At 41.0% G+C, this 24,999-nt stretch overlaps 1 protein-coding gene across 1 annotated transcript in view; it reads left to right on the top strand.

Moving 5' to 3' along the window:
- Window positions 1–266: 266 nt before the first annotated feature.
- adgrb3 (adhesion G protein-coupled receptor B3) overlaps window positions 267–24,999 on the top strand; it is a 110,860-nt gene continuing 86,127 nt past the window's right edge. The window contains exons 1-2 of the mRNA XM_083987937.1: window positions 267–507; window positions 2,263–3,031. Of these exons, the coding sequence (XP_083844063.1) occupies window positions 2,278–3,031 (754 nt within the window). The 5' untranslated portion in view covers window positions 267–507; window positions 2,263–2,277. The remainder of the gene's footprint in view (window positions 508–2,262; window positions 3,032–24,999) is intronic.

Raw genomic sequence — 24,999 nt, forward strand, 5'->3', positions numbered from 1 at the left:
AGGTTGCGCGCTCGCGACTTGCCGGAGAAAACATATCAGTGGGAAATAGAGACGTGGAGTCTGCCGAATTAATTTATGGTAATACTGTAAGAATTGCTCTCTTCTTTTCATCACTCCAAGAATTTCTTTCGCTCTCTCTCTCTCCCTCTGTCTCTCTCGGTCTGTCTCCCTCACTCTTCTCTCCCTCTCTCTCTCTCTCCCCCCCCTCTCTCTCTCTCTCTCTCTCTCTCTCTCTCTCTCACTCTCTTTCTTTTCTCGGTGGCTGTCGTGTGTTGTTGCGCTCCGTTTTGATGGGAAAAACCCAGAAGACGAAGAAGACTGGGGGGAAATGAGCGGGCAGACCGGAGTGTAACGCATTTTTATTTTCCATCCATTGAAGCATCTTGTTGCACCGGACTTCTATTGTCGGGAATGGGGAGTATTGATTCACTGGAGGGCTGCAGAATTTATTTATAAAGGATGTGGTCAAGTATGTTGGAAAAATAGCCATAGCTTCCGCAGTGTAAGGTAAGAACATCACTATTATTATTATGATTATTAATACTGGTAGTATTATTATTATTATTGCATGGAGCCTTGGAGCAGCTGAAAAGCTCATTTTCATATGTCATCTGTCAGTTAAAGTTTAGCCTCCTCCTGTTACATACATGTCCTGTCTATTCAACACCATGGCTCTGGAGCTTTCAGCCGCTCACATTAGTCCCCGAGTGCTTAACAGATGATTTTTAAGAGCTGATCTCTCTCTTAAGAGGCAAAAATCACTTTAAAGTGCCGAGCGTCGAACTGACACCGCATGAGATGTAGCCCGTGTCTCTATATTCAGATTTCCTCTGGAGACGAAATTGCTCTTAGAAGCCGAGGCAATAAAAAATCAGCGTCTCCTGACGAGCGATTTCTCGTCTCCAGAATACTGATCTTTCTTTTTTTTTTCTTCTTTCGTGTAGCCTTGGCCGTGAATCTTGTGGAAGGATGTGGAAACATCTATCGCGTCTAAAAAAGCTGATTTGACTCCACGCCGCTTCCCCAACAAATCCTTATGTAACACAAACATTATCCTAATGTGATGTGACGGGCAGGTTTTATCATTCAGAGGCAAGAAGTTGGAGACATAAGTGCAAATTTATCTTTTCTCTGGACTGGACTGGTATCTATAGCCTACTTGGGATTTTAACGCCTACACACACACACACACACAGCCGCACACAGTTTGACACACGCACACACGCACGTTCTGCTGTGACACTGCTCACAGCTGCATTGCCTGTAGGATTAAAGCAATCAGGACATCGCATTGCATTCTCTCTCTTTCTATCTCTCTCTCTCTCTCTCTCTCTCGCTCTCTCACAGACACACACACACGCACAGTTGGGCACGCACGCGCGCGATTGCAAGCTCAAACACACGCAGACACATATTCAGACACACATGCACAAACAGACACACAAAGGCTCTTTATCAAATTGCATTGTCAAATATGTCAAGCCCTGAATTTCGGAGACAGGCAGGTCGTGTATAGTGGACCGGGTGCGCGCAGCAGGAGACAAGCAAATAGTGACCGGTGTGCAGAGGCTTTTCTGTTTTTTTATTTTATTTTTTACCAGTCTGTGAATTTATCCTCCTCACATTTATCTCAGTGTCGTGAGGAGAAGGAAACAGACTGAATCACGAAGAGAGAGCTGCTTCTTTCTTTTTCTTTTTTTTTGGGGGGGGGGGGGGGGGGGGGGACCTGGTTACTGCGTAAAATGAGCAGTTGCATCCCACAGCTCGCACGAGGAACTGCACTGACTTGGATTATACTTTCACTGTTTGTCTTCTGATGCCACATTTTCTTCTAAACGGCTACATTTGAATATCACCGGGGGGATCGTGCCATCCTACCAAATACGACCCAATTAATAATGTCTAAATGACTCACATTATTGGACTCAACCCCCCTAGCCCCCTCCAACACCACCACCATCACCACCAACACCACTACCACCCCCCACCCCCACAATAAATAAATAAATAAGTAATGGCCGCAGCGACCACAAGGTGGCAATGTTTGCACAAAGTATAGTAATGAAGGAGACAGGTTTGGGGGGGATGCAAAAGACACGTTGCTGAGGTTAAAGTGTCCCTTTTTTTTTCATTTTCATAGTGGTACGTGATAAGAAATATGTGAAGCACATCAGTCAGACCTGATAGAGATCATCTATCATGTTTCCTGTGTCCTCTGCTCTAACATTCCTTTGTGTAATCCTCTCCCATCTCTCCTTGCAGGCCAAATGACATAGGATGAAGGCTGTTCGAAACCTGTTGATTTATATATTTTCCACCTATCTTCTGGTTATGTTTGGATTAACTGGTGCCCAAGATTATTGGTGTTCCACTCTGGTGAAGGGGGTCATTTATGGATCATATTCGGTGACTGAAATGTTTCCTAAGAACTATACAAACTGTACATGGACGCTGGAGAACCCAGACCCAACCAAATACAGCATCTACCTGAAGCTATACAAGCGAGACTTGAGCTGCTCTGAATACTCTTTGCTTGCTTATCAGTTTGACCATTACTCACACGAAAAAATCAACGAGTTGCTGAAAGTCAACGAGTCTATAGTGTACCTGTGCGATTCGAAGAATATTTATGTATTTTTGCTGTATGACAAGAATTTTGTTCAACTCCGGAGAGTTTTCCCTTACGATTACAATGGATTGACGCCACAGAAGCTGGATGAGGAAGAGAAGTCCACTGTGGAGTTTCTGGTGTTGAATAAGGCGAGCCCTAGCCAGTTTGGGTGTCAAGTGCTTTGTACATGGCTGGAAAACTGCCTGAAATTAGAGAAAGGGACAGTGGAGACATGTGGGATCGTGTACACGAAATGCACATGTCCTCAGCATTTAGGCGATGGAGAATCAGAGAGCATGCTCATGCTCAACAACGTGGTTTTACCTTTAAACCCACAAACGGAGGGTTGCTTGTCACCCCAACTACAAGCTGGGCAGGTCTGCAATCTGAGTGCAGAAGTGAAACGGCCTCCTAAAGAAGGTAAGTATCCTGTCACCTTCCTCCCCCATGCTGAAATAGATGTAGATCTAATAGACTACTGTATGTGTAGATAAGATGGTAATCATGCCAGTCAAATGTGCACGTCAATCACTCCCTTCTCTGCCCTTATTGCATGTTTGAAGTGTGATGGCCCATGAAACAAAGAGCACACATAGATATATAGACTGCAGTTGGCTCAGAAATGTGTCAACTTCAAGAACAAAGCTGCCAGAGGAGTTGGGTGCAGTAAAAGACCACAAACCCAAACCACCTTTAAAGAAAAACAAAAAAACGGGGGGGTCTTTCATTTGGTTGGATTGAATTCAAAATGCACCATCATTGCTGTGAATTTAAAATGGCTGTTTTTATTTTTTGTACACATCAGCACAGAGTTAAAATGGCTGCAAATCCTAAAGACTATTTTATTGTGTGTCTATACATTTATGTCAGTGTCATCCATACAAAGACCAACAGTGGTCAATATGGACACATCCCTCGGTTGTTATTGACATCTATGTCCCACATGGAGTGATTGGGATCATGGATGCAGCAGTGTCAGAATACATCACATTGCACATGCAATGGATAAGACTGAAGACTTCAATTCCTCATCGAATTCTGTACAAACTAACAATTTAAACATGTTTAGATCAAAGATTACTGAACAAAAGAGAACCAGTGTCTTCCAAAGCTGCTATGTCCTACAGAGATGCTACCTGTCCAGTGTTGCCATAGAGCAATGCAACGTGTTTTCACCGTATGTTGGAACTGAGCAACAATTATTATATAGTCAAGAGCTGACAGCAAAAAACAAAAAAAAGTCATTATCATAAGACCCACTCGCAGTTGTTATCCGCACGTGTGCATGAAAGCAAACATGAAACACTTCATACATCCACACACATTTGCAGGTAGACAGCCAAATGAACATTTAATCATAAACGGTTATGATAAGGTCATAATGGTTCTGTTCATTAGTGTCAGCGGGTGGCGAGGTGAGGGGGTGTGTGGGGAGTAGGGGTGGGTGGTGAGGGGGGGTGTGTGTGGTTCTGTAGTTAACACATTTGTGTGGCTCTTTGAATTACAAAAAAAAAGGGAGCACATCTTGACACATAGCTGCTTGCAGTTTAACAGATAGCACAGAAACCCCCTAGAGGAATATGCTACACACTTCAGAGGTGAGGTGCGTTTACCGTGAGACATAAAAGAGGGACATTCATCACAGCACGCTGAACCAAAAATAATGAGTCAACCTTTGGATTTTTTTTTTTTTTTTTTTTTGGTGGTAGGCGGGGAGGAATAGAGGGAGGGGGTGGGGGTGGAGGTGTGCATATGCGTGTGTCGGAGAGGGGTGGGGAGGGGGATAGCTGGATAGCTGGAATGCTATGGAGCGTCTCCCTTGTGGCTCTTACCAAAACAACACTTGCTGTAATAGCACCTTGGAGAACAGGTGGCAGTTTTCAAATCACGGCAAACAGGTGAGCATCGATTGCAGTAGTTCAGCTGTTTGGTTAACTCCTGCTGAGTGCTGCTACATGCTGCATCCCAAAGTGAGGCATGCCCCCCCGCCCCCTCCCCCCAAACCATCCTAAATGCACTAATACACACTTTCCTCTTGTAGGAATGTTAGTCCTCGATACTAGACTACGCCTAAGGTCTTAAATGCTTTTCTCAGAGTTACTCATTCTCCAAATGTTTTAGTTGCGAGCCTCCATCATGTTGGATGACAAACCCATTTGGAGTATTGTTCACCTACAGTACTGTACCCTTTCACCCCAGCCCTTGAGCAATAGTGCATACAGTTTTTGATGCAAATCACAATTAAAACTAACCCTGCAGCCAAGTAGCATGTGCGGTAACATCGGGATTGAGAAGTATGACTCACTCATAGATAATTTAATCATTTAGCGAATCTTATGTTAGAATCACAAATATTACTCGGAAGCATTACGCTTATTTTCACAGAGAAAGTCTCTGCTCCCAAACAACATTTGACATTTTTCTATCAGCATGTTAATAACAGCTTAAGAGCACAGCTTATTTTTTCTACCCCCCCTCCCTGCCCCCTCTCTCTCTCTCTCTCCCTCAGAAGATTTTCCACAAGCTTCTATTTATAGGGTTGGTTGATAGGAGGTTGGAATAAATCCGTTTTCATCTGGATAACGGGGAGATCACCACTGGGTTTAAAAGAGCACTGTGTCTCCTGTGGTATCGTGGTGACGGAGTGGGTGTTCCTGATGAAGAATAAAGCATTACAAACAGTCAACAAGGGCTCCATTTGACAACATCGCTTGTCTTTGATCTGCTCAGTTCCTGGTAGAGGATGGCTTCGGAGCACATCAAAGAAAAGCAAGGCTGGAGGTTGTGTACTCCAGCCATGCCACTGAAATGCCCCTCTAGTGTCTCGCGCAGACGGAGGGAAGCAACACTGTAAAGGTTAAAGCTCTTAACAATTTAAGGTGATTATGCAGACAATGGCTGCATTCCTTGATACTCTACTGCAATTTGAAACACCACAGTGACAGTGATGAAATCCTAAACAGATATATTCCTTGGATGACTCATTTCTGCAGCTTTATTTTTATCACTTTCTCCCATATCATGAATAAAAGTTGTAAAAGGAGGCACTCGCAGGAAGACAGATTTAATCCTTTATTCTTTTTTTTGCATGTGTGTTCTGTATTTGTGTGGGTTTCATCCCACATCCCACACATGCAAAGTCAAAGTAGGCTGTTTTCTCAGAGCTGCCCATTAAGTGAATGAATAGTGACTGAATAGCTCTGATGTCCTTGGAAGTACAAAATTAAAAAGGATATCTTTATAGATTCTCTATCATGGCATTAATTGAATTTTTTCTGGTGCATTTTGTTTTGAAAAGATGACATAAGATCATCAAATGAATCAAAAGAGGCATTCAGTAGCCAGAGAGCCGGCAGAGATGGACATTTTAGTGCAAAGTAATGTTCTCACTCAGCTATCTGCCCTTGCCTTGTCCAGTCCTATGCAGATGCTCTTGTTTACATGTCTGAAGGCTTGAAATCCTCCTCAAATTCCACATTGTACTGTTCAAAACATTCACAAATTGCACTTGGCTGTAGAAAATAAACATGATGAGGCATTGTCTGGTTTCGTGGCTCTCCGCTCTGCCCTTGGCTAACCAACGCCGTCTCATTCTTTATCCCGTTTGGTTGGAATTTTCCGGTGTTCAAGGATCAGGGTCAAGGAGTCTCATTGTTCGAGAGGAATGTGCTTTGCTGCACGGCTTCCAAGGTGCTCACTGTTAGTGCCTCGGACCGCGACGCTCGTGTCAAGATTCCTCACCATCATAAGGAAACTGTCTCATACAAGCCGAGTCTCCTCATCCAAACATCATTTTGATTCTGTCAGATACCTCAGTTCATATAATCGGGCCAACCTCTGTACCTTCCCCTCCTTCTACTTTATTTTCTGCATTGTCACTGACTTATGGGTAATAGTGGGGGGAAAAAAAGATCACAAACGTGGCTGTGACAGTAAGATGCCTTCTGGAGATTAGGGTTTATAATTTGTTTCAAAACCGATAATGCCACAAAAACACTGAAGCTCATACATATGTAAAATATTCAAATAAATATTTTATGAGTCCACAAAGTGGGCCTCCAAATTCATTGTTAGTACAAGAAGTAGGTTAGCAACGACTGTGACATCCCAGATTTGAGTCCTGATCCTTTGTTTTTCACTCGAGAGAAAATTGTTCACACTTATGAACATTTATATGACTCTTACATGCACTATGCAATATGTATAAAATACATCAATTCTTCATGGGGATTCTTTAGCTTTGTTTATCACGGGTGATTTAAGTTAATGACCACAAAACTGACATGGAGGGGAGGAATTTTTCACATCTCTCTGCTGGAGCTATTTTCCCATCATCCACGAAACAATTCCACTTTAAGACTAAATACAGATGCTTATTTGTGCAGTTGCAGATGCTTATTTGATGATCACGGCTCCTGACGATGCAGACCTTGTGCCATGTGTAAAATGGCAATAGGATTTTATTGGCAAATGAAATGTGTGTGAAGCGTTCTAATGCACTGTCACCCGCCAAAGTCCTGAGCACTGCAGCAGCTCAGCCTTGCTGCCTCACATAGTGAGGCCTTTTATTCACTTTGGATCTCAGTCAAGTCACTCAGTAGTCACACTGCATTATGCTCACCCCCATTGTTCAGTACACTTGGAGGCCATTTTAGTTCCAATTCAGTGAAGGAGAGAGCTCAGCTCAACAGCACAGAATCTGTTTGTTTTATCTTAGACATGCATTGTTTGTCTTAAGCTATAGTAAATATCTCGAGTATCCCATGTCCCACTTAAAATCCGGGGCTAAATTATTCCACCTTTTAAGACTTTTTGCCTGCTGTAAGAAACTGTCTCCATGTCCAGCTCTTGGATTGTTAGAATCAGTATTTGAGCTATGCCCTCTGTGTTCATTCTTCTGTATTAAACCTCCCGAGGCAGCTGTGATAATGCTAAAGAAAGTTGTTAGGGAATGACAAGGTCAACACAAAAAGCGTGATAGACTGTAGGACCCTGAAGAATCAGCATGAAAGTGCCAGCCATCTTTTTTTGTCCATGAACTGCATATAAAATTTTGCCTATTCTAGAAAAAGAAGAGAAGAGATTGGTGCAGAGGGTGGAACGATTAAGTTTCATGCTGCAATCAATTACACAGCTTTGGGTCAGTTTTGGTCATGCTTTGTGGAAAAATATACAAAAGAAAAATGCTGAAATGAGGTTAATATTTTTCACCAGAAAATAGTTCTGGTTAGAAAAAAGAGGAGGCTGGAGGCAAATGAGCAGTTCTCTTCTACATGTGGCTAAAAGATATACAACTGTATATTCTTCAAACGGCCCAGGTCACTGTTTCTGGACATAAAAATTTATGAGGCTCTGAGGTGAGTCTTAAGTCATTTTACACAGTGTTATAAAACCACAAAAACTGTTGCCATGTTTTAAGTTCTGCTTAAAACACTCGCAGTGTCACACGTGGATGCAAATGGGCTCTTTGGAACCACAAAAGTCTCCATTTTCCAAGCATTACAAATTTATGACGCAATAAAACACAGGGTCCACCACTGGAGACTTGCTGTGGTCTTTATTTTGTACGGCATGTTAAAGAATTATGAAGATGAAGCTTGCAAGCACGCAATTGAAATATCACATTTTTGCTAATTGTTTAATTAAAACCCCTGAAAGTCTGTCTTTGGATTCTATAGGATATATGGTCCAACATGCAAGTTGAGTATGAGGCTCAAATGCAAAATGACAATGTCACATATTTTTATGCATAAATGGGAGTCTAATTTCAGATTTTTTTCTGATGATTTGTTCTCGTCTCTTAGTTACTGAAGCATCAATTGCAAATTTAAAGTTCCTTTAGAAATTAGTTTTAACCTGTACTTTTTCCACAGTTTTACCAATACAGCATGTGTGGGCAGTTGCCTATCAATAGCCTGGTCGAGTATCAATATATAAAATGATAAAGTATTGATGCAGAATAAATAGTTTATGTGGCTCTGTTCTACAAAAGTGCAGTGCAGTATATTGGTGAATAACTGACTAAGGAGCAGAGGATTTCTGGGTGCTTTGTTCAATTTCATTCAACCATTTTTAGTTTTCCCATTCAGTGTGGGCCGTGCTGTGATGCTAACAATGATAACCTGGCAGCGGGGTTGGATGCAGATGAGCCGAGAATACCGATGTTCATTTGACATGGATTTCTGATCTCAGTCTTGAGGCTGTGTTTCAACAGCATGACAATTGGAATTCAGAGTGATAACTCTCCACTACCCAGGCTGCGAATAGTGCAAACCCACCTCCAAGTAAATTAAAGGCTTGTGTTGTCACAGCTGAACTGGAGACAGGATGCAATGAAATGCACTGAGTCTGGATGAAAAACCTGAAATACAATTTAAAAAGTGTAGAGATGATTTATGGGTTTCAGACACCTAGGAAGCAGAACGCAGCATAAGAACCGGTGATTACATTCGAGAAATGACTGCACAAAGTATTATGTCCCCGAAATGCAAAGGCAAAAATGCTGTTTGTTAAACTACCACCAAATTAAAAAAGAAAGATTTTTGATGATCATTCAGCTGAAAAGCACCTACATGTTGAGAGTGAAGTACATTTACATTAATACATTATTACATTTTATTATTTGTCTATTATACTGATTCATTAGCATATAAATAGCATTTTACTGTTGTAGCTGGTGGATAAATGGTAGAAAGTTTCATCTATATCAATACAACATATTTTAAAAGGTCATTATGTATTTTGTAAAATAGTCATTTGAATAGTAACTTAAGTTGTCAGTCCATTACTATTTATCATACATAATAAACGTAATGGAGTATTATATATAGTAATTTCCCTGTGTGTAAAGTGCAAGTACTTCAAATGTATACATATGTATGGTTCTTAGTTACAGTTACAGCCTGAAACATACATTTCTTAAATCAGCACATCCACCCAGGCCCTGGCTTCGTCACTTTTGCAGTGTCATGGACGTGACAGGTCCACCTTTTTAACTTTACAGCCTGCAATAACTACAGTTGTAGTAAAATTTGCGAGTAACAGTTGTTGCCAATAATAATGTCAGAGTACAGCAGGAATGGTAATCAGAGTAATGGATAACGTAAATGTAGTGTCTAACACCGTGATGTGAGGCAGCCGCACCTCTCCTTCCTCAAAACTGCAGCTCTCGCCAGTAAAATCCTGCATCAGCAATGAGAACGACGTGTCTGCGTGTATGTGTCTGAGTGCATATTCCACCTGTGTGCACGTTTCATGTGATGAATTCTAAACGGTGGTGGATTTGTGTGCCTGCGCATCCACGCTGCAACCAACTCCCACAACTGCTCATGAATTCTTCTTGAAATGCCACAGATTCGCCCTCGTTCAATTCTCCCAGCTTTCAGCCCATTAAATAGAAATAACACAAAGCTGCAAATCTAAACCACCACCGTGTTGTGAAAATGTTGAACCAGGGCTGGTTTGATATACAGGGTGAAGGGTTGATATTACAAAAGGAAGATATAAAGGAGGTGAGAAGCAGCAGTTCTTTACCTGTCAGTGCTTAATTTATTGTGCTTAGCCTTCTATCAATTTGCATAATTCTTGTCTTTTTTTTTTCCTTCTCTGAATCTAATATTCATACACAACACGTGGTCTGTTCTCTGGATGGCTGCACTGCAGGAAACACTTGGACAGGGAAATACATTAAAGGTTTTGAACAGTGAGATGATGTCAATGCAAAGGACTGTTTTGTTTAATGAATAATTAACAGGCTTGTAAAGCGCCTCATGTTAAAGATCATTTTGTTTCTCCACTGCAGAGCCTTATTTTACATCTCATCATCTAGCACACTCACTAGCGCTGCATCAATTTTTGCCGTAGTGTGTGCACGGCCGAGGCTGATGCTGTTCTTTGTCAAAGGCCCCATACAGCACACTGTTGTGCCGCTTCATCGCCGCAACAGCTATGCATACTTATCATGAAACATTACCATTTGTAATTGCATGTCTTGCTTTGACATCACAGCATCCAGTTTCTATTTTGCAATTTATGAGTTAAAGATAAGTGGACCTTAGGAATCAAAGGAATAGCCACTGTTGTGCTCTTGTTTCCTTTGACTTCAAAAAGGTTTCTATATGAATGCAAACATAACAAGTCTCTGTAGATGAAGAAGACTGTCTCATCTTCTTATTATACAAATTAGATTTGTTTATTGCCCTCATATGCATAATTCAATACAAACAATCATTTTTGATTCCCTGCCATGAAAAAGAAAAATATTCCTGCAGTCCTGTTCAGGGGAAAAGCAGGAACGCTGTGAACTTGTTTCTATTATATCAAGCTCAGACTGAATGCAATCAAGCTCAGACTGAATGCAAACTGAAGGTTTGGTATCTTTTCTTTACACCACAAAGTAGCAAGTCAACTCATTGTATAGCAACAATTATGATTCTCAATTGACAAATTCATTTTGAATGCAAAATCCTTCAGGGTGGGCCTCTGTAACTGCGTCATTCATCCTTCTGAGAAAACACGAACAACATTCACGAGTCTGTTGCAGCTTTGCCCTACAGTTCTGAGGCGAGGGTGAATCTTTGAAGCTCTTAGTTTGGATAAACACTGTCAAATGTCTCAAACATGTTTTGTCATCTTTTTTTAAAACAAAACAAAAAAAGAAGCATATTCTAACTTTCGTGTGGGTTGGCTTAAAGTGGTAAATTTCTATCAAGCCCTTGTTGTGAGGTGCCAGTGATGTTAATGTAGAATATGCACCGCTTTTCAGCCTCTCAGTTTCATGTTCCTGCATTTCAACCCAGTTCGTTTTGGCCTGTCACTGGATGGCTATTTCAGCCCACAGAGGAGATGCATTTGCATAAACATCCACCCACAAAACCTGGCAAATGAGTCTGTCACTCAAAGACACTGTCTGTGTGGTAAAGTGGAGGCAAAATCCAATTCTTTTTTCTCAAGGGGCTTCTTCTGTGGCTGCTCTCGCTGGCACTCCCTCTGCAGGGTACGGCAAGTGTCCTCATGTAGCTGTAATGGATGCTGCCTTTAAACTTACATGGTATAATAGGGCAACAAACACTCACATAATCAGTGGCATAATGTAGCATCATGCAGAGTTTTACATTTCCACTGCAATAAATTTAGAAATTCACACTGCGTTGGTCATTTTAATATTAATGAAGACTGATTATGTATTCATTGTCCAGTTTGGAAAAATAAGAATATTCACATTGATTTCAGGAAAACTTCACAGGCCACTCTTGATATTTTTTCTTCCTTCCTGTACCATTCTGCTCATAGTTTCTAGTAGGTGCCTACTTCTGTTCTTTCCAAATAACCATAGGCAGGCAGGGTTTTTTCCCTTGCTTCTTGCTTGTAGGAAGCTGTAGTGCCTCTCTCAAAAGCAAAGAGACTACATTAGAAGCAATTAGAATAATAAAAAGGAATGATATTTGAACTTCCTTAGTAACCAAACCTTTACTTTGATGTGAAAACAGCTGCTCAAGAACACCTGAAGTTCTGTGGAGAATGAACACAAGGGGTGTAAATAACACAAAAGGGCATTACATAATGTACTATAGGACACACAAGGACAATTAAGGTTGTTCCAGCCACATCGGTTCAGACAAGGTGTTTTCCTTAAGAAGGGTGCATTACAGTATGCTCACTGTCTGCAAAGTCTACGAGTTTTTAGCCATCTCAAAATGACACTTCACGTCAGGACATCTCAGCGGGGCTGGGAGCTGATAACAAACTATATAGCTGAAAAATGACCAAGATTTATAAAGCGTATCAAAAAATGTGGTGAAACTAGATGAAAAGTCAGTTTATGTCAGACAACCACAATGCAGAGACATGTGCAAAGGAGATGAGATACTATATAGTAGATTTTTCTAGGCATTTGGCTAACGAAGTACACTACTCAAAAATAGGTATGGTCAGTTTAAAGGTGTACAGAAAAGAAAATTGAATTTGAGCCCAGTCTGGATCATACAATTAATGTAATAACTCATCTTTCAGACGATGTAGAATTCTATTTTTTAGGTAAATCCGGGATGAAAGTGTGTATTTTTTTCCCCGCATTGGATAATGCAGGCGCACAGATTATACGTCAGCCTGTACACAATTCATCAGCAACTGATATTGGATCCGTCATCCGTCAATCAAACGTCTGAGACACGCACACACACACGGAGCTCGGTCCCGCCCCAAGCTTTGAATATCCCGCCCGCTCGATAACGACCAATCAAATTCGTTTTCCTTACTCGGGTAAACTCGTGTTGCAGCTCGTGACAACTCGGCGCGACAAACAGGACAAACTGCCATTTCTGTACACCTTTAAGGTTTCAAATTACAGCCTCATTCATAATCTTCAGAGAAATTCAAAGCCTCACTAAGCAGAATATGTTGTATATCATCTGGCAGCAAACAACACAACGATTATTGATAAATTATGCTATCTTAGCAAAGAAATATATAAGGAAGTAAACAATATTCATTATGAATTGAATGCTTTATTAACCATAACACTAATCTCATCTATAATTGGTAACATTTTGTGTCAGATGTGAGGAAATACTGCACTGCACCTATAAGAAATGCTATAGTGCAGCTACAGTATGAGACTGCTTTTTACCGTAGAAATACATTTATTGATTTTATCTTTTAAATTGCAGCACTAATGCTTGAAAGATGCATGATGGGATATTGCTCTAACGGCCACTGCGAAACGAAGACAGCTTGCACTGTCTGGGTGTTTCCATGGAGTGTTGTGGATATGCGGCTCCTCTCACTGTAAGGCAAAGTGTTACGTAATGTAGAATGAGATTTAGAAATTATCACTCTGCAACACTCTCATGGCAGATTGTCAGCTCGTCTACAGTACAGCGAGGCTCTCTATCCTGAATTCAGAATAGTAATAATGGTAATAGGGCCTGAATATCAGCCTGTTTGATCACGTCCGGACACATGGGAACTTTATTTACAAATCTGATATAAAAACACGTTCACAGTTGTGCTTTGAATGTAATTTGAGTTGAATGTCTGGATACTGTGTGTGTCACAGACTGCCCGTTTCAATCAGATTTCAAACCGTCTTTTACTCCAAAAAGCAGCCACCACACAACACCCATGTTACATCCACGGCACAAGGGGGAGCCTGCCAACATGGCCACACATCTTAAACTCACCTGTCACAGATGCCGTGTGGCAGTGCAGTGGCACAGTGCAGCAACACAACCAGATACAGTACTGCTATATGGCACAAGGACAGAGACGATCTGGCCTGAAGCACGTCCATCTGACTCTGGTCCACTGGGCCGGTTCACATGCATTGCCTACATACTGCTAAGTCATTACTATAACAACCAGTGCAGATGGGTCAACTATGCCTGGACATATACAACTCATAATTGATCACTTGCAAACAGCAGTGTGCACAGTTAGTCCCTAAATTGGATTGGACACACAAATGTGATTTTCTAGCAGTCTGGATGTTGTCTTTCTGCAAGATACTTTCTATCCAGTGCCTTTGCTGTTGCTATGCATGCATACCACCCGATCTGTGGAGAGCGTTGTCAGGTCACAGCAATCCCATGACGCTCATGAGCATTTCAAATATCAATCATGTAATTGTGCTTTCTTATAAAAGCTACCATTGCCACATCTAAGAAACTGAAAATTGTTGATTCAGGTCAGAGAAAGAGGGTAAGAGTCATATGACTTGCTGTGTTATGTGAAGATCACACCTTTCTTTCTTTCTTTCTTTTCTTTCTTTCTTTTCTTTGGGGTGTGGGGGTGGGGGGGCTGAACACAAACATAGCTCATTTTCACCTGCTTGAACAAGTAACCTATGCTGCCATTTCCCCCAAGAGGAGAGTCACTTTGTTTACCAGCATTCATTTAGCAGCAACTATAGTATTCAAAAGAAGAACCACTACAGTAATTCTGCCGGTTTATATTGTAGAGACTACAACTGCTGTTCTTCAGTTTTTAATATCACAAACATGCTCTTTCCTTAAATAATCCTTAATTGTCAATTTACTCACAATCTCCTTGAAATCTCAATGGCAGCATCAGAGCGAGATCTCTAAATGAGCAAATCGCACTCCACCAAATTAGTGAAAGTCTGCTGCGGGGAGCCCTGTCCATTTAGCCAATACAGAGGACACATCAGACAGCTAGATGCTCTCTGCAGTATTGTATTAAAGAGAAAGAGCTTCACAGCACAGTGGCTATAATGAAATGTGACAGATAAATCACAAGCATTTGGGAAATGGCTTCGGATTACCGCATCAATACTGTGCCGACACAGGTAGTCCAGACTTCCTTTCCCCTGTTTTTAGAAGGGCCTGTGGTAAAATCCTCCAGTTAGGGCTCAGCACTTTGTATCCTCTGACAAGGCTGGGTTGTAATTCAAGTTTTTATACATAGGTCTCAAAACAAAAACAGGCTGCAGTGTATTTGAAAAATGAAAGCACACAGGCAGATGGAGTCACAGGTTTCGGGGAAATACAAAGTGTACAAGCTCTGACCAGTCTCCAACTTTCAAATAAGAATCGCAGACTTTTCTTACATTTGAATTCACTGTAACTTTACAGCAGCTGTAAACCTTCTTCTTTTTGTCATGGTTGAATTAATGAGCACATAACGCTACATTCAAATGCTCGCAAAGCTAAAGGCCGGATTTATAAAACTATATTTCCGACTATGAACGATGCCAGCAAACAAATAAATGACACAGAAAACCTGAACAGACGCCAGATGAGTAGCGATGAAACATTGAAGCTGCAGTGGTTGTCAGAGTTCATCTGTTATTACCGTCCTATACAGTATCAGCCCATGATTGAATTATGCAAGAGGTCAAGTCAAGCAGCGAGTCAGTGTCAGCCTTGCTCCCTCTGACGTCTAGTTTAATGTGAGTGTTCATTACCGGAAACTGTAGCAATCCTGTGTGTGTGTGAGTGTGTGTGTTCCTGTTTTCGTCTGCCCCATTATATATCATAACATCATGTTTGCATATATACACACACACAAGTGCACATAAGGTAGCTGAAGGGATGATGCATTAATGGTACATTAAACATCAACTCTACAGCATTTGTATTAAATATTAAAAACATTTATTACACTTCATAGACTCATTATTGCATCTCCTCTGGCAAATAATTTATTTTAGCAGTGGCTGCTGCCAACATAAATCATCAGTATGTTTTGTTAACCGTTAGCTACAAGTCTAAACTAACCTGCTAGAACAGACCTCCTGAAGTTTATTTTCTATGTTAACTTTGGGGCTGCTAACAGATACTTTTATGAATCTGACATATCTTGCTATGATCTTTAATTTGTTGAAGCTTAGTTTGGCTTCAGTGTGATCATCTCTTGGCAAAATAAAACATCATTTTTAGTATCAAAAAGTAAAATTAACTTCTTTTTTTTTGTTCTGAGAGTCTGCCTCCACCAGTATGATGCAAATCAAAAATGGCTGGCATGTAAATTCTGTGTTCACTGTAATCTGTTTAGTCTTTGATTTGGTGCATTCAAAGACACCTTTGTTTCCAAAGGAAACATTAATAGACCATTTCTATGTGTGAAGCAGTTTTACAAGCCTTTGATTTTGTCGCTTTGAAACATACATCTATGAAAAGAGGTCACAAGACACACAGCTGGTGTGTGTGTGTGTGTGTGTGCGTGTACGCATGTGTGGGTGTGCGTGAGTGTATGTGTGTATTATATCACGCTAATGAATATAGAGCAAATGGCACTGAAGTGATAATGTAGAAAATAATCACCCTGTGATTCTTACCCCTCCTTTGAGCTGCGTTCAGTTTCTGTCACTATTAATAAACATTCCTTGCACTTCTCCTTCATGATGACTCAGTGCATTACAAAATTGTTCTTTTTTTTCTTCTTCTTCTTGTGCCATGCATTTGTACTCGCTTTAAAAGTTAAATCCGAGCACAGCACATGTAGAATATCAAATCTTACAGGCGGAGGGCCCCACCACCCCAGTTGGTACAGAGTTTCATGAGTTTTGCCTCATATGCAACCGCAGTACGCTTTCAAAGCAGAGTTCAGCACGGGCCACTGTAAAAGCTGAAAGCAAAACCTTCACCGAGCTTATTTCAAATTCTGAAGGTTTCTACAACATTAGTATTTCTTGGTCAAAAGCTGTCTTGCTGCTTTACTCTGAAGTGTATCAGTGCAGAGATGATGGCTGGAGGCCATTACTCGGTGGTCATCCTTGCATCAACTAATCATGTGGCCACCCACATACACTAACCACCGTATTCACTTTATCTTTTTTTTTTCCTGTTTGCACTGCACCATACTAATCTGCCTAAAGTTTTGAATCAATGCAATAAATGTAGGGGAAAAAAGTAGCCATATGAATTACTTTTAGTTTATCAAAAATATTTTTGATTCATACATCAAGACATGAACTTATTCATTCATGTATATTTGATGCTCTTCTGTTGGAGATGTTGGCAAACGCCAGATGCCGTAGCAGAGGGTTAGTAATAAAGTAAGATCATAATGGTTTATTGATTCCTTCCTTCCGACGCTTGCTTTTGCATTCACAGACAGTTACTGCTGCAACAAAGATTAAAAAGTCTTTCAGTTAATTGAGGTTGATTTGTAGTGAGTTCACCACATACAAAACATTTCATCTCAAAATTAAAGTGTAACTTCGTGTACAAACTACATGAAGAGAGAAACAGCGCTGAACAAGAAGCCGAAGCTCCGTTGGTGTGGCACGTTGAAGTGTAAAATGTCAACCCCACAAACGCATTGCACCCGCGCTTGAAATAACAATATTTAAACAAGGCCTCAATTTTGTGTGTGTGTGTGTGTGTGTGCTAATTTCTCTAAGAACACTGGTATCCATGGAAACCATTGCTGCAAATATGGATCATGCTTTCAGAGCCAGTGGTGCCATACTGTACTGCCTCTTTAATCATTGTTCAAACTGAAGGATCCACAGATGTTGTACACAACAGTGCTCACTTATTAAAGCCTCTTCAGTGAGGAGCAAAAACGAAAAAAAGGTGCAGCTCTGTCAAAACATGTTGAAGTGACAAATTTGACTTTGCAGACTCAAGAGGGGAAACGTTTGTGTGACAATATGAATTCAAACTGTCTTCTCGCCCATGTCAGACTGCGAAAAAAAAAAAACACACACACACATATCAAACTGTACTGTGTGTTGTAATTTTGCTTCAGCACATCAAAAATGAGTGGAACACATGACACAAATTCAATTTTCTTCAAGGCAAAACTCAAACACCTCAGCTCAAATCTCCCTCTGCCAGATAAGGTGTGTGTCAAGCTGCTTTCTGTGGTATTTCTATATGTCACCAAGAAAATGGAACCGAGGCAAAGATTTGGGTTTAATTTGCACTTACTGGTGCACATTAGGGGTGTATGTGTTAATGGGGGTGAAATAGTTTGGGCCTTTCTCCTTTGACCTGATTAAGATTTACAGTAAAACACCCAACAGTAGGCCAAGTCTTAATTTGCACGAGCAACCAAACTGATTAGTCCCATGATTCATTTGATGCAGGCTAATTTGGAAACCATTAGCAAAAGCAATTTATTTGCCAAATCTGATTAATGTATGCTGTTAACACAAACCAAGGTAAAAATGTTCTACTCTTAAAGCAGAACTATGCAACTTGGCCGGAAATAGCTCGCTCCTTCGTTGGTTTCTCTTTTTTTCCCTCTCCGGGGCTCCCCCACAGTTCTGGGAGGCACATGTCACTGTCGTAAAAAAAAAACTCGCCGCCCCACCTCCTCCACCCCCTCCCTACACGTGCTTGTGTTTACTGCTGATGGTAGAGAGCGGTGTTTGCTAAGCACGGAGCTAATGCTAACACGGAGCTAACGCTAACAGGGCGCTAATGCTAACACGGAGCTAACGCTAATACGGCCACACACAGACAAAGACACAAAGACACAGACATACACACACACACACATGAATAAAGGTTCCAAAACGCGAAGGCGTGTGTGTGTGTGTGTCATGATGTATTACATTATCTTATAAAAGATCCATGGTGTGTGTGTGTGTCTGTTAGCATTAGCTCCGTGTTAGCCACAAGCCGAACTTCATCAGTACAAACATGTTTCCATGGTTTCCTCCGACTTTCCGAACTCAAACCAATCACGATTCATGACATGCATGACGTCATCTGCGTTCTTATCTCGTACTGCCGTAAGGCAGTTTCTCGCGATAGTTCTATCCATTGATGAGATTTACACCGAGACGGAGGACTGATCTTGCAAGTGCGGTTTTCAGCCAGTGGGGGGGGTGAGCGCATTGGCCTAGACCCCATTCACCTCATAACAGGTCACTCTACCATCACAGTGACTCTGAGCCACAATAATTACAGCCCAAATCCTGCATAGTTCTGCTTTAAATTTCTGTATTCTGGATCTGTCACGCTAAAATACTTTCAGCAGGAATTATCACTGTTGCTAGGGGCAGATCATTTGTATTAATTTAGCAATTTTCTCATTGATGTTTCACATCACTGATGCCATATATATTCATTTTGAAAAATGAATGCGAGTGTAATTTTACCACAGGGAAACTTGCACAGCAGTGTCCATCCACTTTTACTGTATATATGCCCAAAAATGTACGTTAATGCAGCTGCAAAGCTACTGAACAGCGACAGAGACCGTTCAGGTTTTTCCCGGCATCAACACCTGGAAGTGCACTGTGGGTTTATCGCTCTATGGGAGCATTTATGTGAAAATGTCTATAGCCTGCTCTCATTCAGTGATCTAAAGCTCTCATTTAGCAGGTGCTTCGGAGCCTTGAGATTCTCCAGTTTAAGAGGTTTCCTCATATCGTCCTCCCCAACCATCAGCTCAGCGGTGTCCAAAGCTCCACTGTTGTGATGTTGTCTCAACAGTTACTGAAGTGCAATAATTGCAGCTTTTTTTTCTCGCTCTGATGTGAGGTGACAACTAGAGGAAGGGGGCGCAAGAAGAGGATTAGCAGCGAGAGTGAGAGAATGCTTTGCCATTTGGCAGAGTGAAAGTACGCATACTGAATTGCAGGAACAATCAAAGGATTATGTAAACATTGTTCTTTGTGGGTGTCAAGAGATGCAGCGTTGACATTTTTTTTCCTCCAAGTGGCTCTAGATAAGCGATAAGGTCTGAATACATTTTCATACTAACACAGGAGCGTATTTTGTTGCCTCTTGTCTTACACTTTCACTTCAGAAATCACACAAGAATTCACCTTAGCTTCGCGGCCATAGAGAGTAATCAACATCTTTAAGGTCAGTGGTGCATCATATCTCTGACCCGAGTGACAAATGAAAAATAGTGCCCGAAGACGCTGACTTTGTTATCTGTGTCCTGAGTGGACTGAAGCATTACAATAGGCCTCGGAGGTCAGGGTCAGGGGAGTGGATGCAGAGATTGCTCATCCTAATGCCAGCGCATATAACAGCAGCTTTTTCCAAAGTGTCCATGTCTGTGTGACCCTATTATGGTAAGTCTCCGTCCATGAGGCCTGATACTGTTTAGTCCATGAGGTGAATTTCACCCTCCATTTGCTATTACAGTCTTTCCCCTCCAGACTTATAATTTGCACAGCTTACAGATTGCTGATTGGAAGTGTCTCTCTCAGAGCTATATTAGCTGTGACATATGTTGCTGGCACAGCAGTAAAGAGTGGACAAGAAATGTTAATGAGTTACAGATTATTGGCGGACGCTTCCTCACAGCAGCGCTGTTGGTTAAGGAAGGAACTGAAACTCAAGACAAAATTGAATCAATAAAATGTTTAAAAGCCCCTGAAACAACAAGTCCCTCAACCTCAACAGCAGAATAGCCCGTGTGTGTGTGTGTGTGTGTGTGTGTGTGTGTGTGTGTGTGTGTGTGTGTGTGTGTGTGTGTGTGTGTGTGTGTGTGTGTGTGTGTGTGTGTGTGTGTGTGTGTGTGTGTGTGTGTGTGTGTGTGTGTGTGTGTCTACCCTCCGATGCAGCTCATACGTCCTGTGTGCCTGCTGCTGCATAGTGGCTTCATTACTTTATTATGAATAATCAATCAATATCATAATAATAGAAGCTCTTTTGTCTGTGGGCAGATGGTTAGACAAACAAGCTAAGTGAAGATGTGGCCTTGTGCCTTTTTGTGCCATCATTTAGATTTTTTTATATAATTGTTTTTGATTATTTTTAAACGTGAGACAGGAAAGTCAAGGGGAGAGAGAGAGATACACAACACATGTTGGATTCAAACCTTCTTGCACAATTTAAATGTTAGATTTATCTAATTAAAGAGTCTGAAAGACTTGCCTTGTATCAGTGATGAAATAAGTGTATTATTCTTTGCTAATCCACACAGGTCTATCTATGCATACCTGGCCACACATAAAGAGAGGCTTATAGAGAAAAAGACTAGATCAGACCAAGACCCGCAAGATCCAACCAACAGCTATGATAATGGGGATTTGTACATAAGTATAATGGAAACAAAAGCCTTAGTCACATGTCATATACAGTATGTGCAAAGTGTGAATTTAGACTTGTATTCAGGCTTAATGCATGTGTTGCATTGACTTACATGAGGCTTAATCAAACACTGCAACAGAAAGTAGTGATGCAAATATTCACTCACATATTCATTCAAATCAGCTCATGTATTATATGTAAAAAGGGTTTTCACACTGAGTTTAAACAAATGCAATGAGGAGGGATCTGGAAATCGGCTACTAGAGCCCCCATGGAGGAGCTGGATTTTCCCCACACTTGCTTCTCTATTGCCTGCACTCGCTGAGGTAATACTGTGATTAAATTACATCAGAAATTTTCCTTAGGGTCTTGCCGAGCTCAACGAACCATTCTCAAATGTATTTGACAATTCAGATATTGAGCCAGGAGTTATTTTGACAAAGCGTGCGAGCAGAAGTGTGGATGGTACTGGGTGGATCATTATCAGAGTGGTGATACCCTGGAACACACAAACACATGAGCCACATGTCAAGAGAGGTGCAGACACTGCAGGCAGCTGCTGATGTTCCTAGTGCATTTTGGTTTTGGTATGAAATGTACTACAACGCAGGATTAAATAAAAATATTGCATCATGACTACATTTGCTTGCACAATCAGTGGAGGACAGTGGAAAAAAAGTATAGTGCAGAATGAAAGAAGAGATTTTAGGTTATCTAAATAATAGGTTAGAAAATGATATAATCATTTGCTCATGGTTCAATTCAACGGTACTGAATACAAATAAAAATAAATGATAAAAGAACATGCACGATTACAAGTTTGTTTCATAACTGGCTTGTACAACATTGACAGATGAGATGTTCTCCAATTCAATGTTTTATATTCGTTTTTTAGTGTGCTCTCTTTTTTCCTCTTTCATGTTATAATGTCACTGTAATTTGAATTCTTAGAAATCCCAACTTTCTTTCTTTCTCGAGCTGTAACTGACTTAGCTGCCTCACCATCACCGTGTGAAAACATGTTTGTTCTTCTCTTTGTTCTTTTTTTGTAATTTGCAATTTTCTAACCATGCCACGGTGCTGCTAAGAGGGCTCTCATGTGGATTACTTGATAGAGGCACAAAACACACTGAACAATCGTCTGTGTATGCTTTCTGCCCTACGGCCACATTTGTTCACAGAAAAAAAAAAAAAAATCATGGAGCACTATTTTTATGTCCTTGAGGGAAGAACACATTTGGATGTTTGGCCAGTACTTTATTTGTGCCTGTCCTACAAATGCCCTCCATCAATTTCATCTTGCGTTCGTCTGGAAAAAAATCATTGATTTATTGGCTTCACAGCATTTTTGGACATTAACAGTGAAAAAACAAATTTGATCTCAGAGGGAGTGTTGGTTTGTGTCCATTCTTGCAGCATGTCAGGTGTGTAACTCCAAGCCTGACTGAATTCCCAGATGGACTGAAGCCATCAGCGCTGGCCAGACAGATGAATCTAAAGCAAGCAATGAGATTTCTGCCGGAGTCGGCCTTTCAGTACAGAACGGCATTGGTGAACCTAGTGTGAAAGAGGTTTGGTCTAGACAGTGTCTCTCTGCTTTTGATGCACAAAGCCACGGCTTTGTTTAGGAGGCCCCTCACGTTCTAGGGCAGGGCAAAGCCTGTCCAACAGGGAATGTCCGAACACCTCCCGTCTTTAACAACAACAAAAAAAAGAGGAAGGGGGGGTATATAGGGGCTGAGGGGGCACACCGATTGTATTTAATTATTCATGACCCCAGACTGGCAGGAGAAAATAAACGCCACCCATCGTATAATGTCAGAGCTATCTCTGCCAGAATAAACACCCACATCAATGTGTCACTACTTTTGTATGTTAGTACTTCCTTTCTCAGGAGATTTGTCCATTTTTAAAATGTAAATTGCATGTCTTTGGAGAAGTGCTACAAGAGAAAAGTCGATTTTCAATTTTTCAATAAACAAACAGGACAGTACTAAACCATTAAAATACAGTATATAAAAAGTACTAAACCATTAAAATACAGTATATAAAAAGTGCTAAACCATTAAAATACAGTATATAAAAAATAGAATCGGTACTGTAACAAAGCATTACCTTTGGCTTTACTATATTTTCTTGATTATAGCATTCTGCAAAGTTAGGTTGACTAAACTCTCAGGCAGGTTTGATCACAAAGATCAAGCAGGGACCAACAGCACCAATTGAGGCTGCAATTTAACCAATAAAATGGCAAAGCCTTTTTGTATAAAATGCACAAGACTTCAAAACGCTACTCAATTTCAATGCATTTTCAGTAACTATGCATTGGAAATCATTTTGCTTTAGAATTACTGTGCGATTTTGTTGTCTCATACTTCAGATCTCCATAATCACCTTAAGAAACCTTGACAAAAGGTCCCATTCAGCGTGGTCTAAAGTCAGATAATTTCGCCTGTCAAACTCATTTTCAGTTTCTTTACTGCAATGACTTTGAAAAAAAGGAGATATAAAAAATATGCAGTATGCCTTGGGACCATGAGTCAGCTCTCACTGAAATATTTTTTGCATTTAAAGTTTACAAAAGGCTCCAACGCCAGGTTATCATGAAAGGTTTAAAACTGTAAAATTAAACCAAAATGGCTCCTGGGCATTGGTACGAGTTTAGCGCACTACCCCCTCCATTGGAACCGGATTTCTGCATCTGTTACGCCGGCGTTGTGCTAGTTCTGATCATCCCTAGGCTCGTTCTGTTGGAAATTGCAAGAATCAGCTGATAGACAAAAGCAGAGGAAAGTTTGCCCTTTAAAGTCTGCACGGCAACAGTGGGGGAGAGGGAGAGACACAAGATCAAAGAGCTAAATCATAAAGCCACATGTTTTAACACCAGCTCCCAAAAGCAGATCAATGGCGAAAAACCAAGCGCCAATCCTCTTGTTAAAAAAACAATCATTACATTTCTCTTCTATATAGATAAATTGTGCTATTATGTTCCTCAAATGTCCAAAGTGTAAGAATACAACCGTTCTACTATAGTGCAACTGATGCTTCAGATGTGATTTCCTTTTCCATCTATTTCTGATGCTATTCATTGGATTACAGCTTGCTGGCTCGTAATGGCATGGATGTCGTCTGAGTTGACTAATTGGCCCTATAATTGTGGGAACAAACACATGTGAGGGCTGTATGCTGCACCAGGTTACACTGTGCCGCTGTGTGCTGATGTAAGAGCTGGATTCCTGACGCCATGGAAACAAGTAATAGTAACATGAATCACCTGATGCCACCGTAGTCAAGTACAAGTTTGACAAATCCTGCCAGTATTAGCATCATCATGTATATTATGACCATTGCACAATATGCGGGTTCCGTGTGCAGCGTGTTTGGTTGATGGATAAAAAGAAGTGGCGAGAAAGAGGCGAGGAGAGGGATTAAGATGCAAACACAAAATTAAAAAAAAAAAAGAAGTTGTTAGCCAGATTGAAAATCACAGTACACTGCATGTCCCCTGCTTTCCGAGCAACCAGGACACCCCATGGCATGTTATATTTTGATATTTTCATAAACATGTCCTATTATTAGCTTGTCCTCCAGCACTTGTGACATCAGTCTGACTGCAGCAGTCTCCCTTCATATCTTGGCTTTGCCTATTACACTTTGTCTGACTCACCAGTGGAAAGTGCCTCCCAGCTGGCCATAGGCTGACACTCTCTTCCACCTCATTACCAGGAAGGCCAGTGAATGAAGTGAATGCCGCCTCCTAGTTTAGTTAGAGGTTGGCACCTGGGGCTGTTCAATACCTTATGCCATTTACCTCAGAAAACAACTAGGAAAACAGATATAATGAACCGGTTAGACAAGTATCATGCAGCTGTGATACCTCTTTTGAAATATCAGAGTTGCTTGCATTAGATGAAAATCCTGGCT

The sequence above is a fragment of the Trachurus trachurus genome (assembly GCF_905171665.1).
Source record: "Trachurus trachurus genome assembly, chromosome: 15".
Classification (NCBI taxonomy): Eukaryota; Metazoa; Chordata; class Actinopteri; order Carangiformes; family Carangidae; genus Trachurus; species Trachurus trachurus.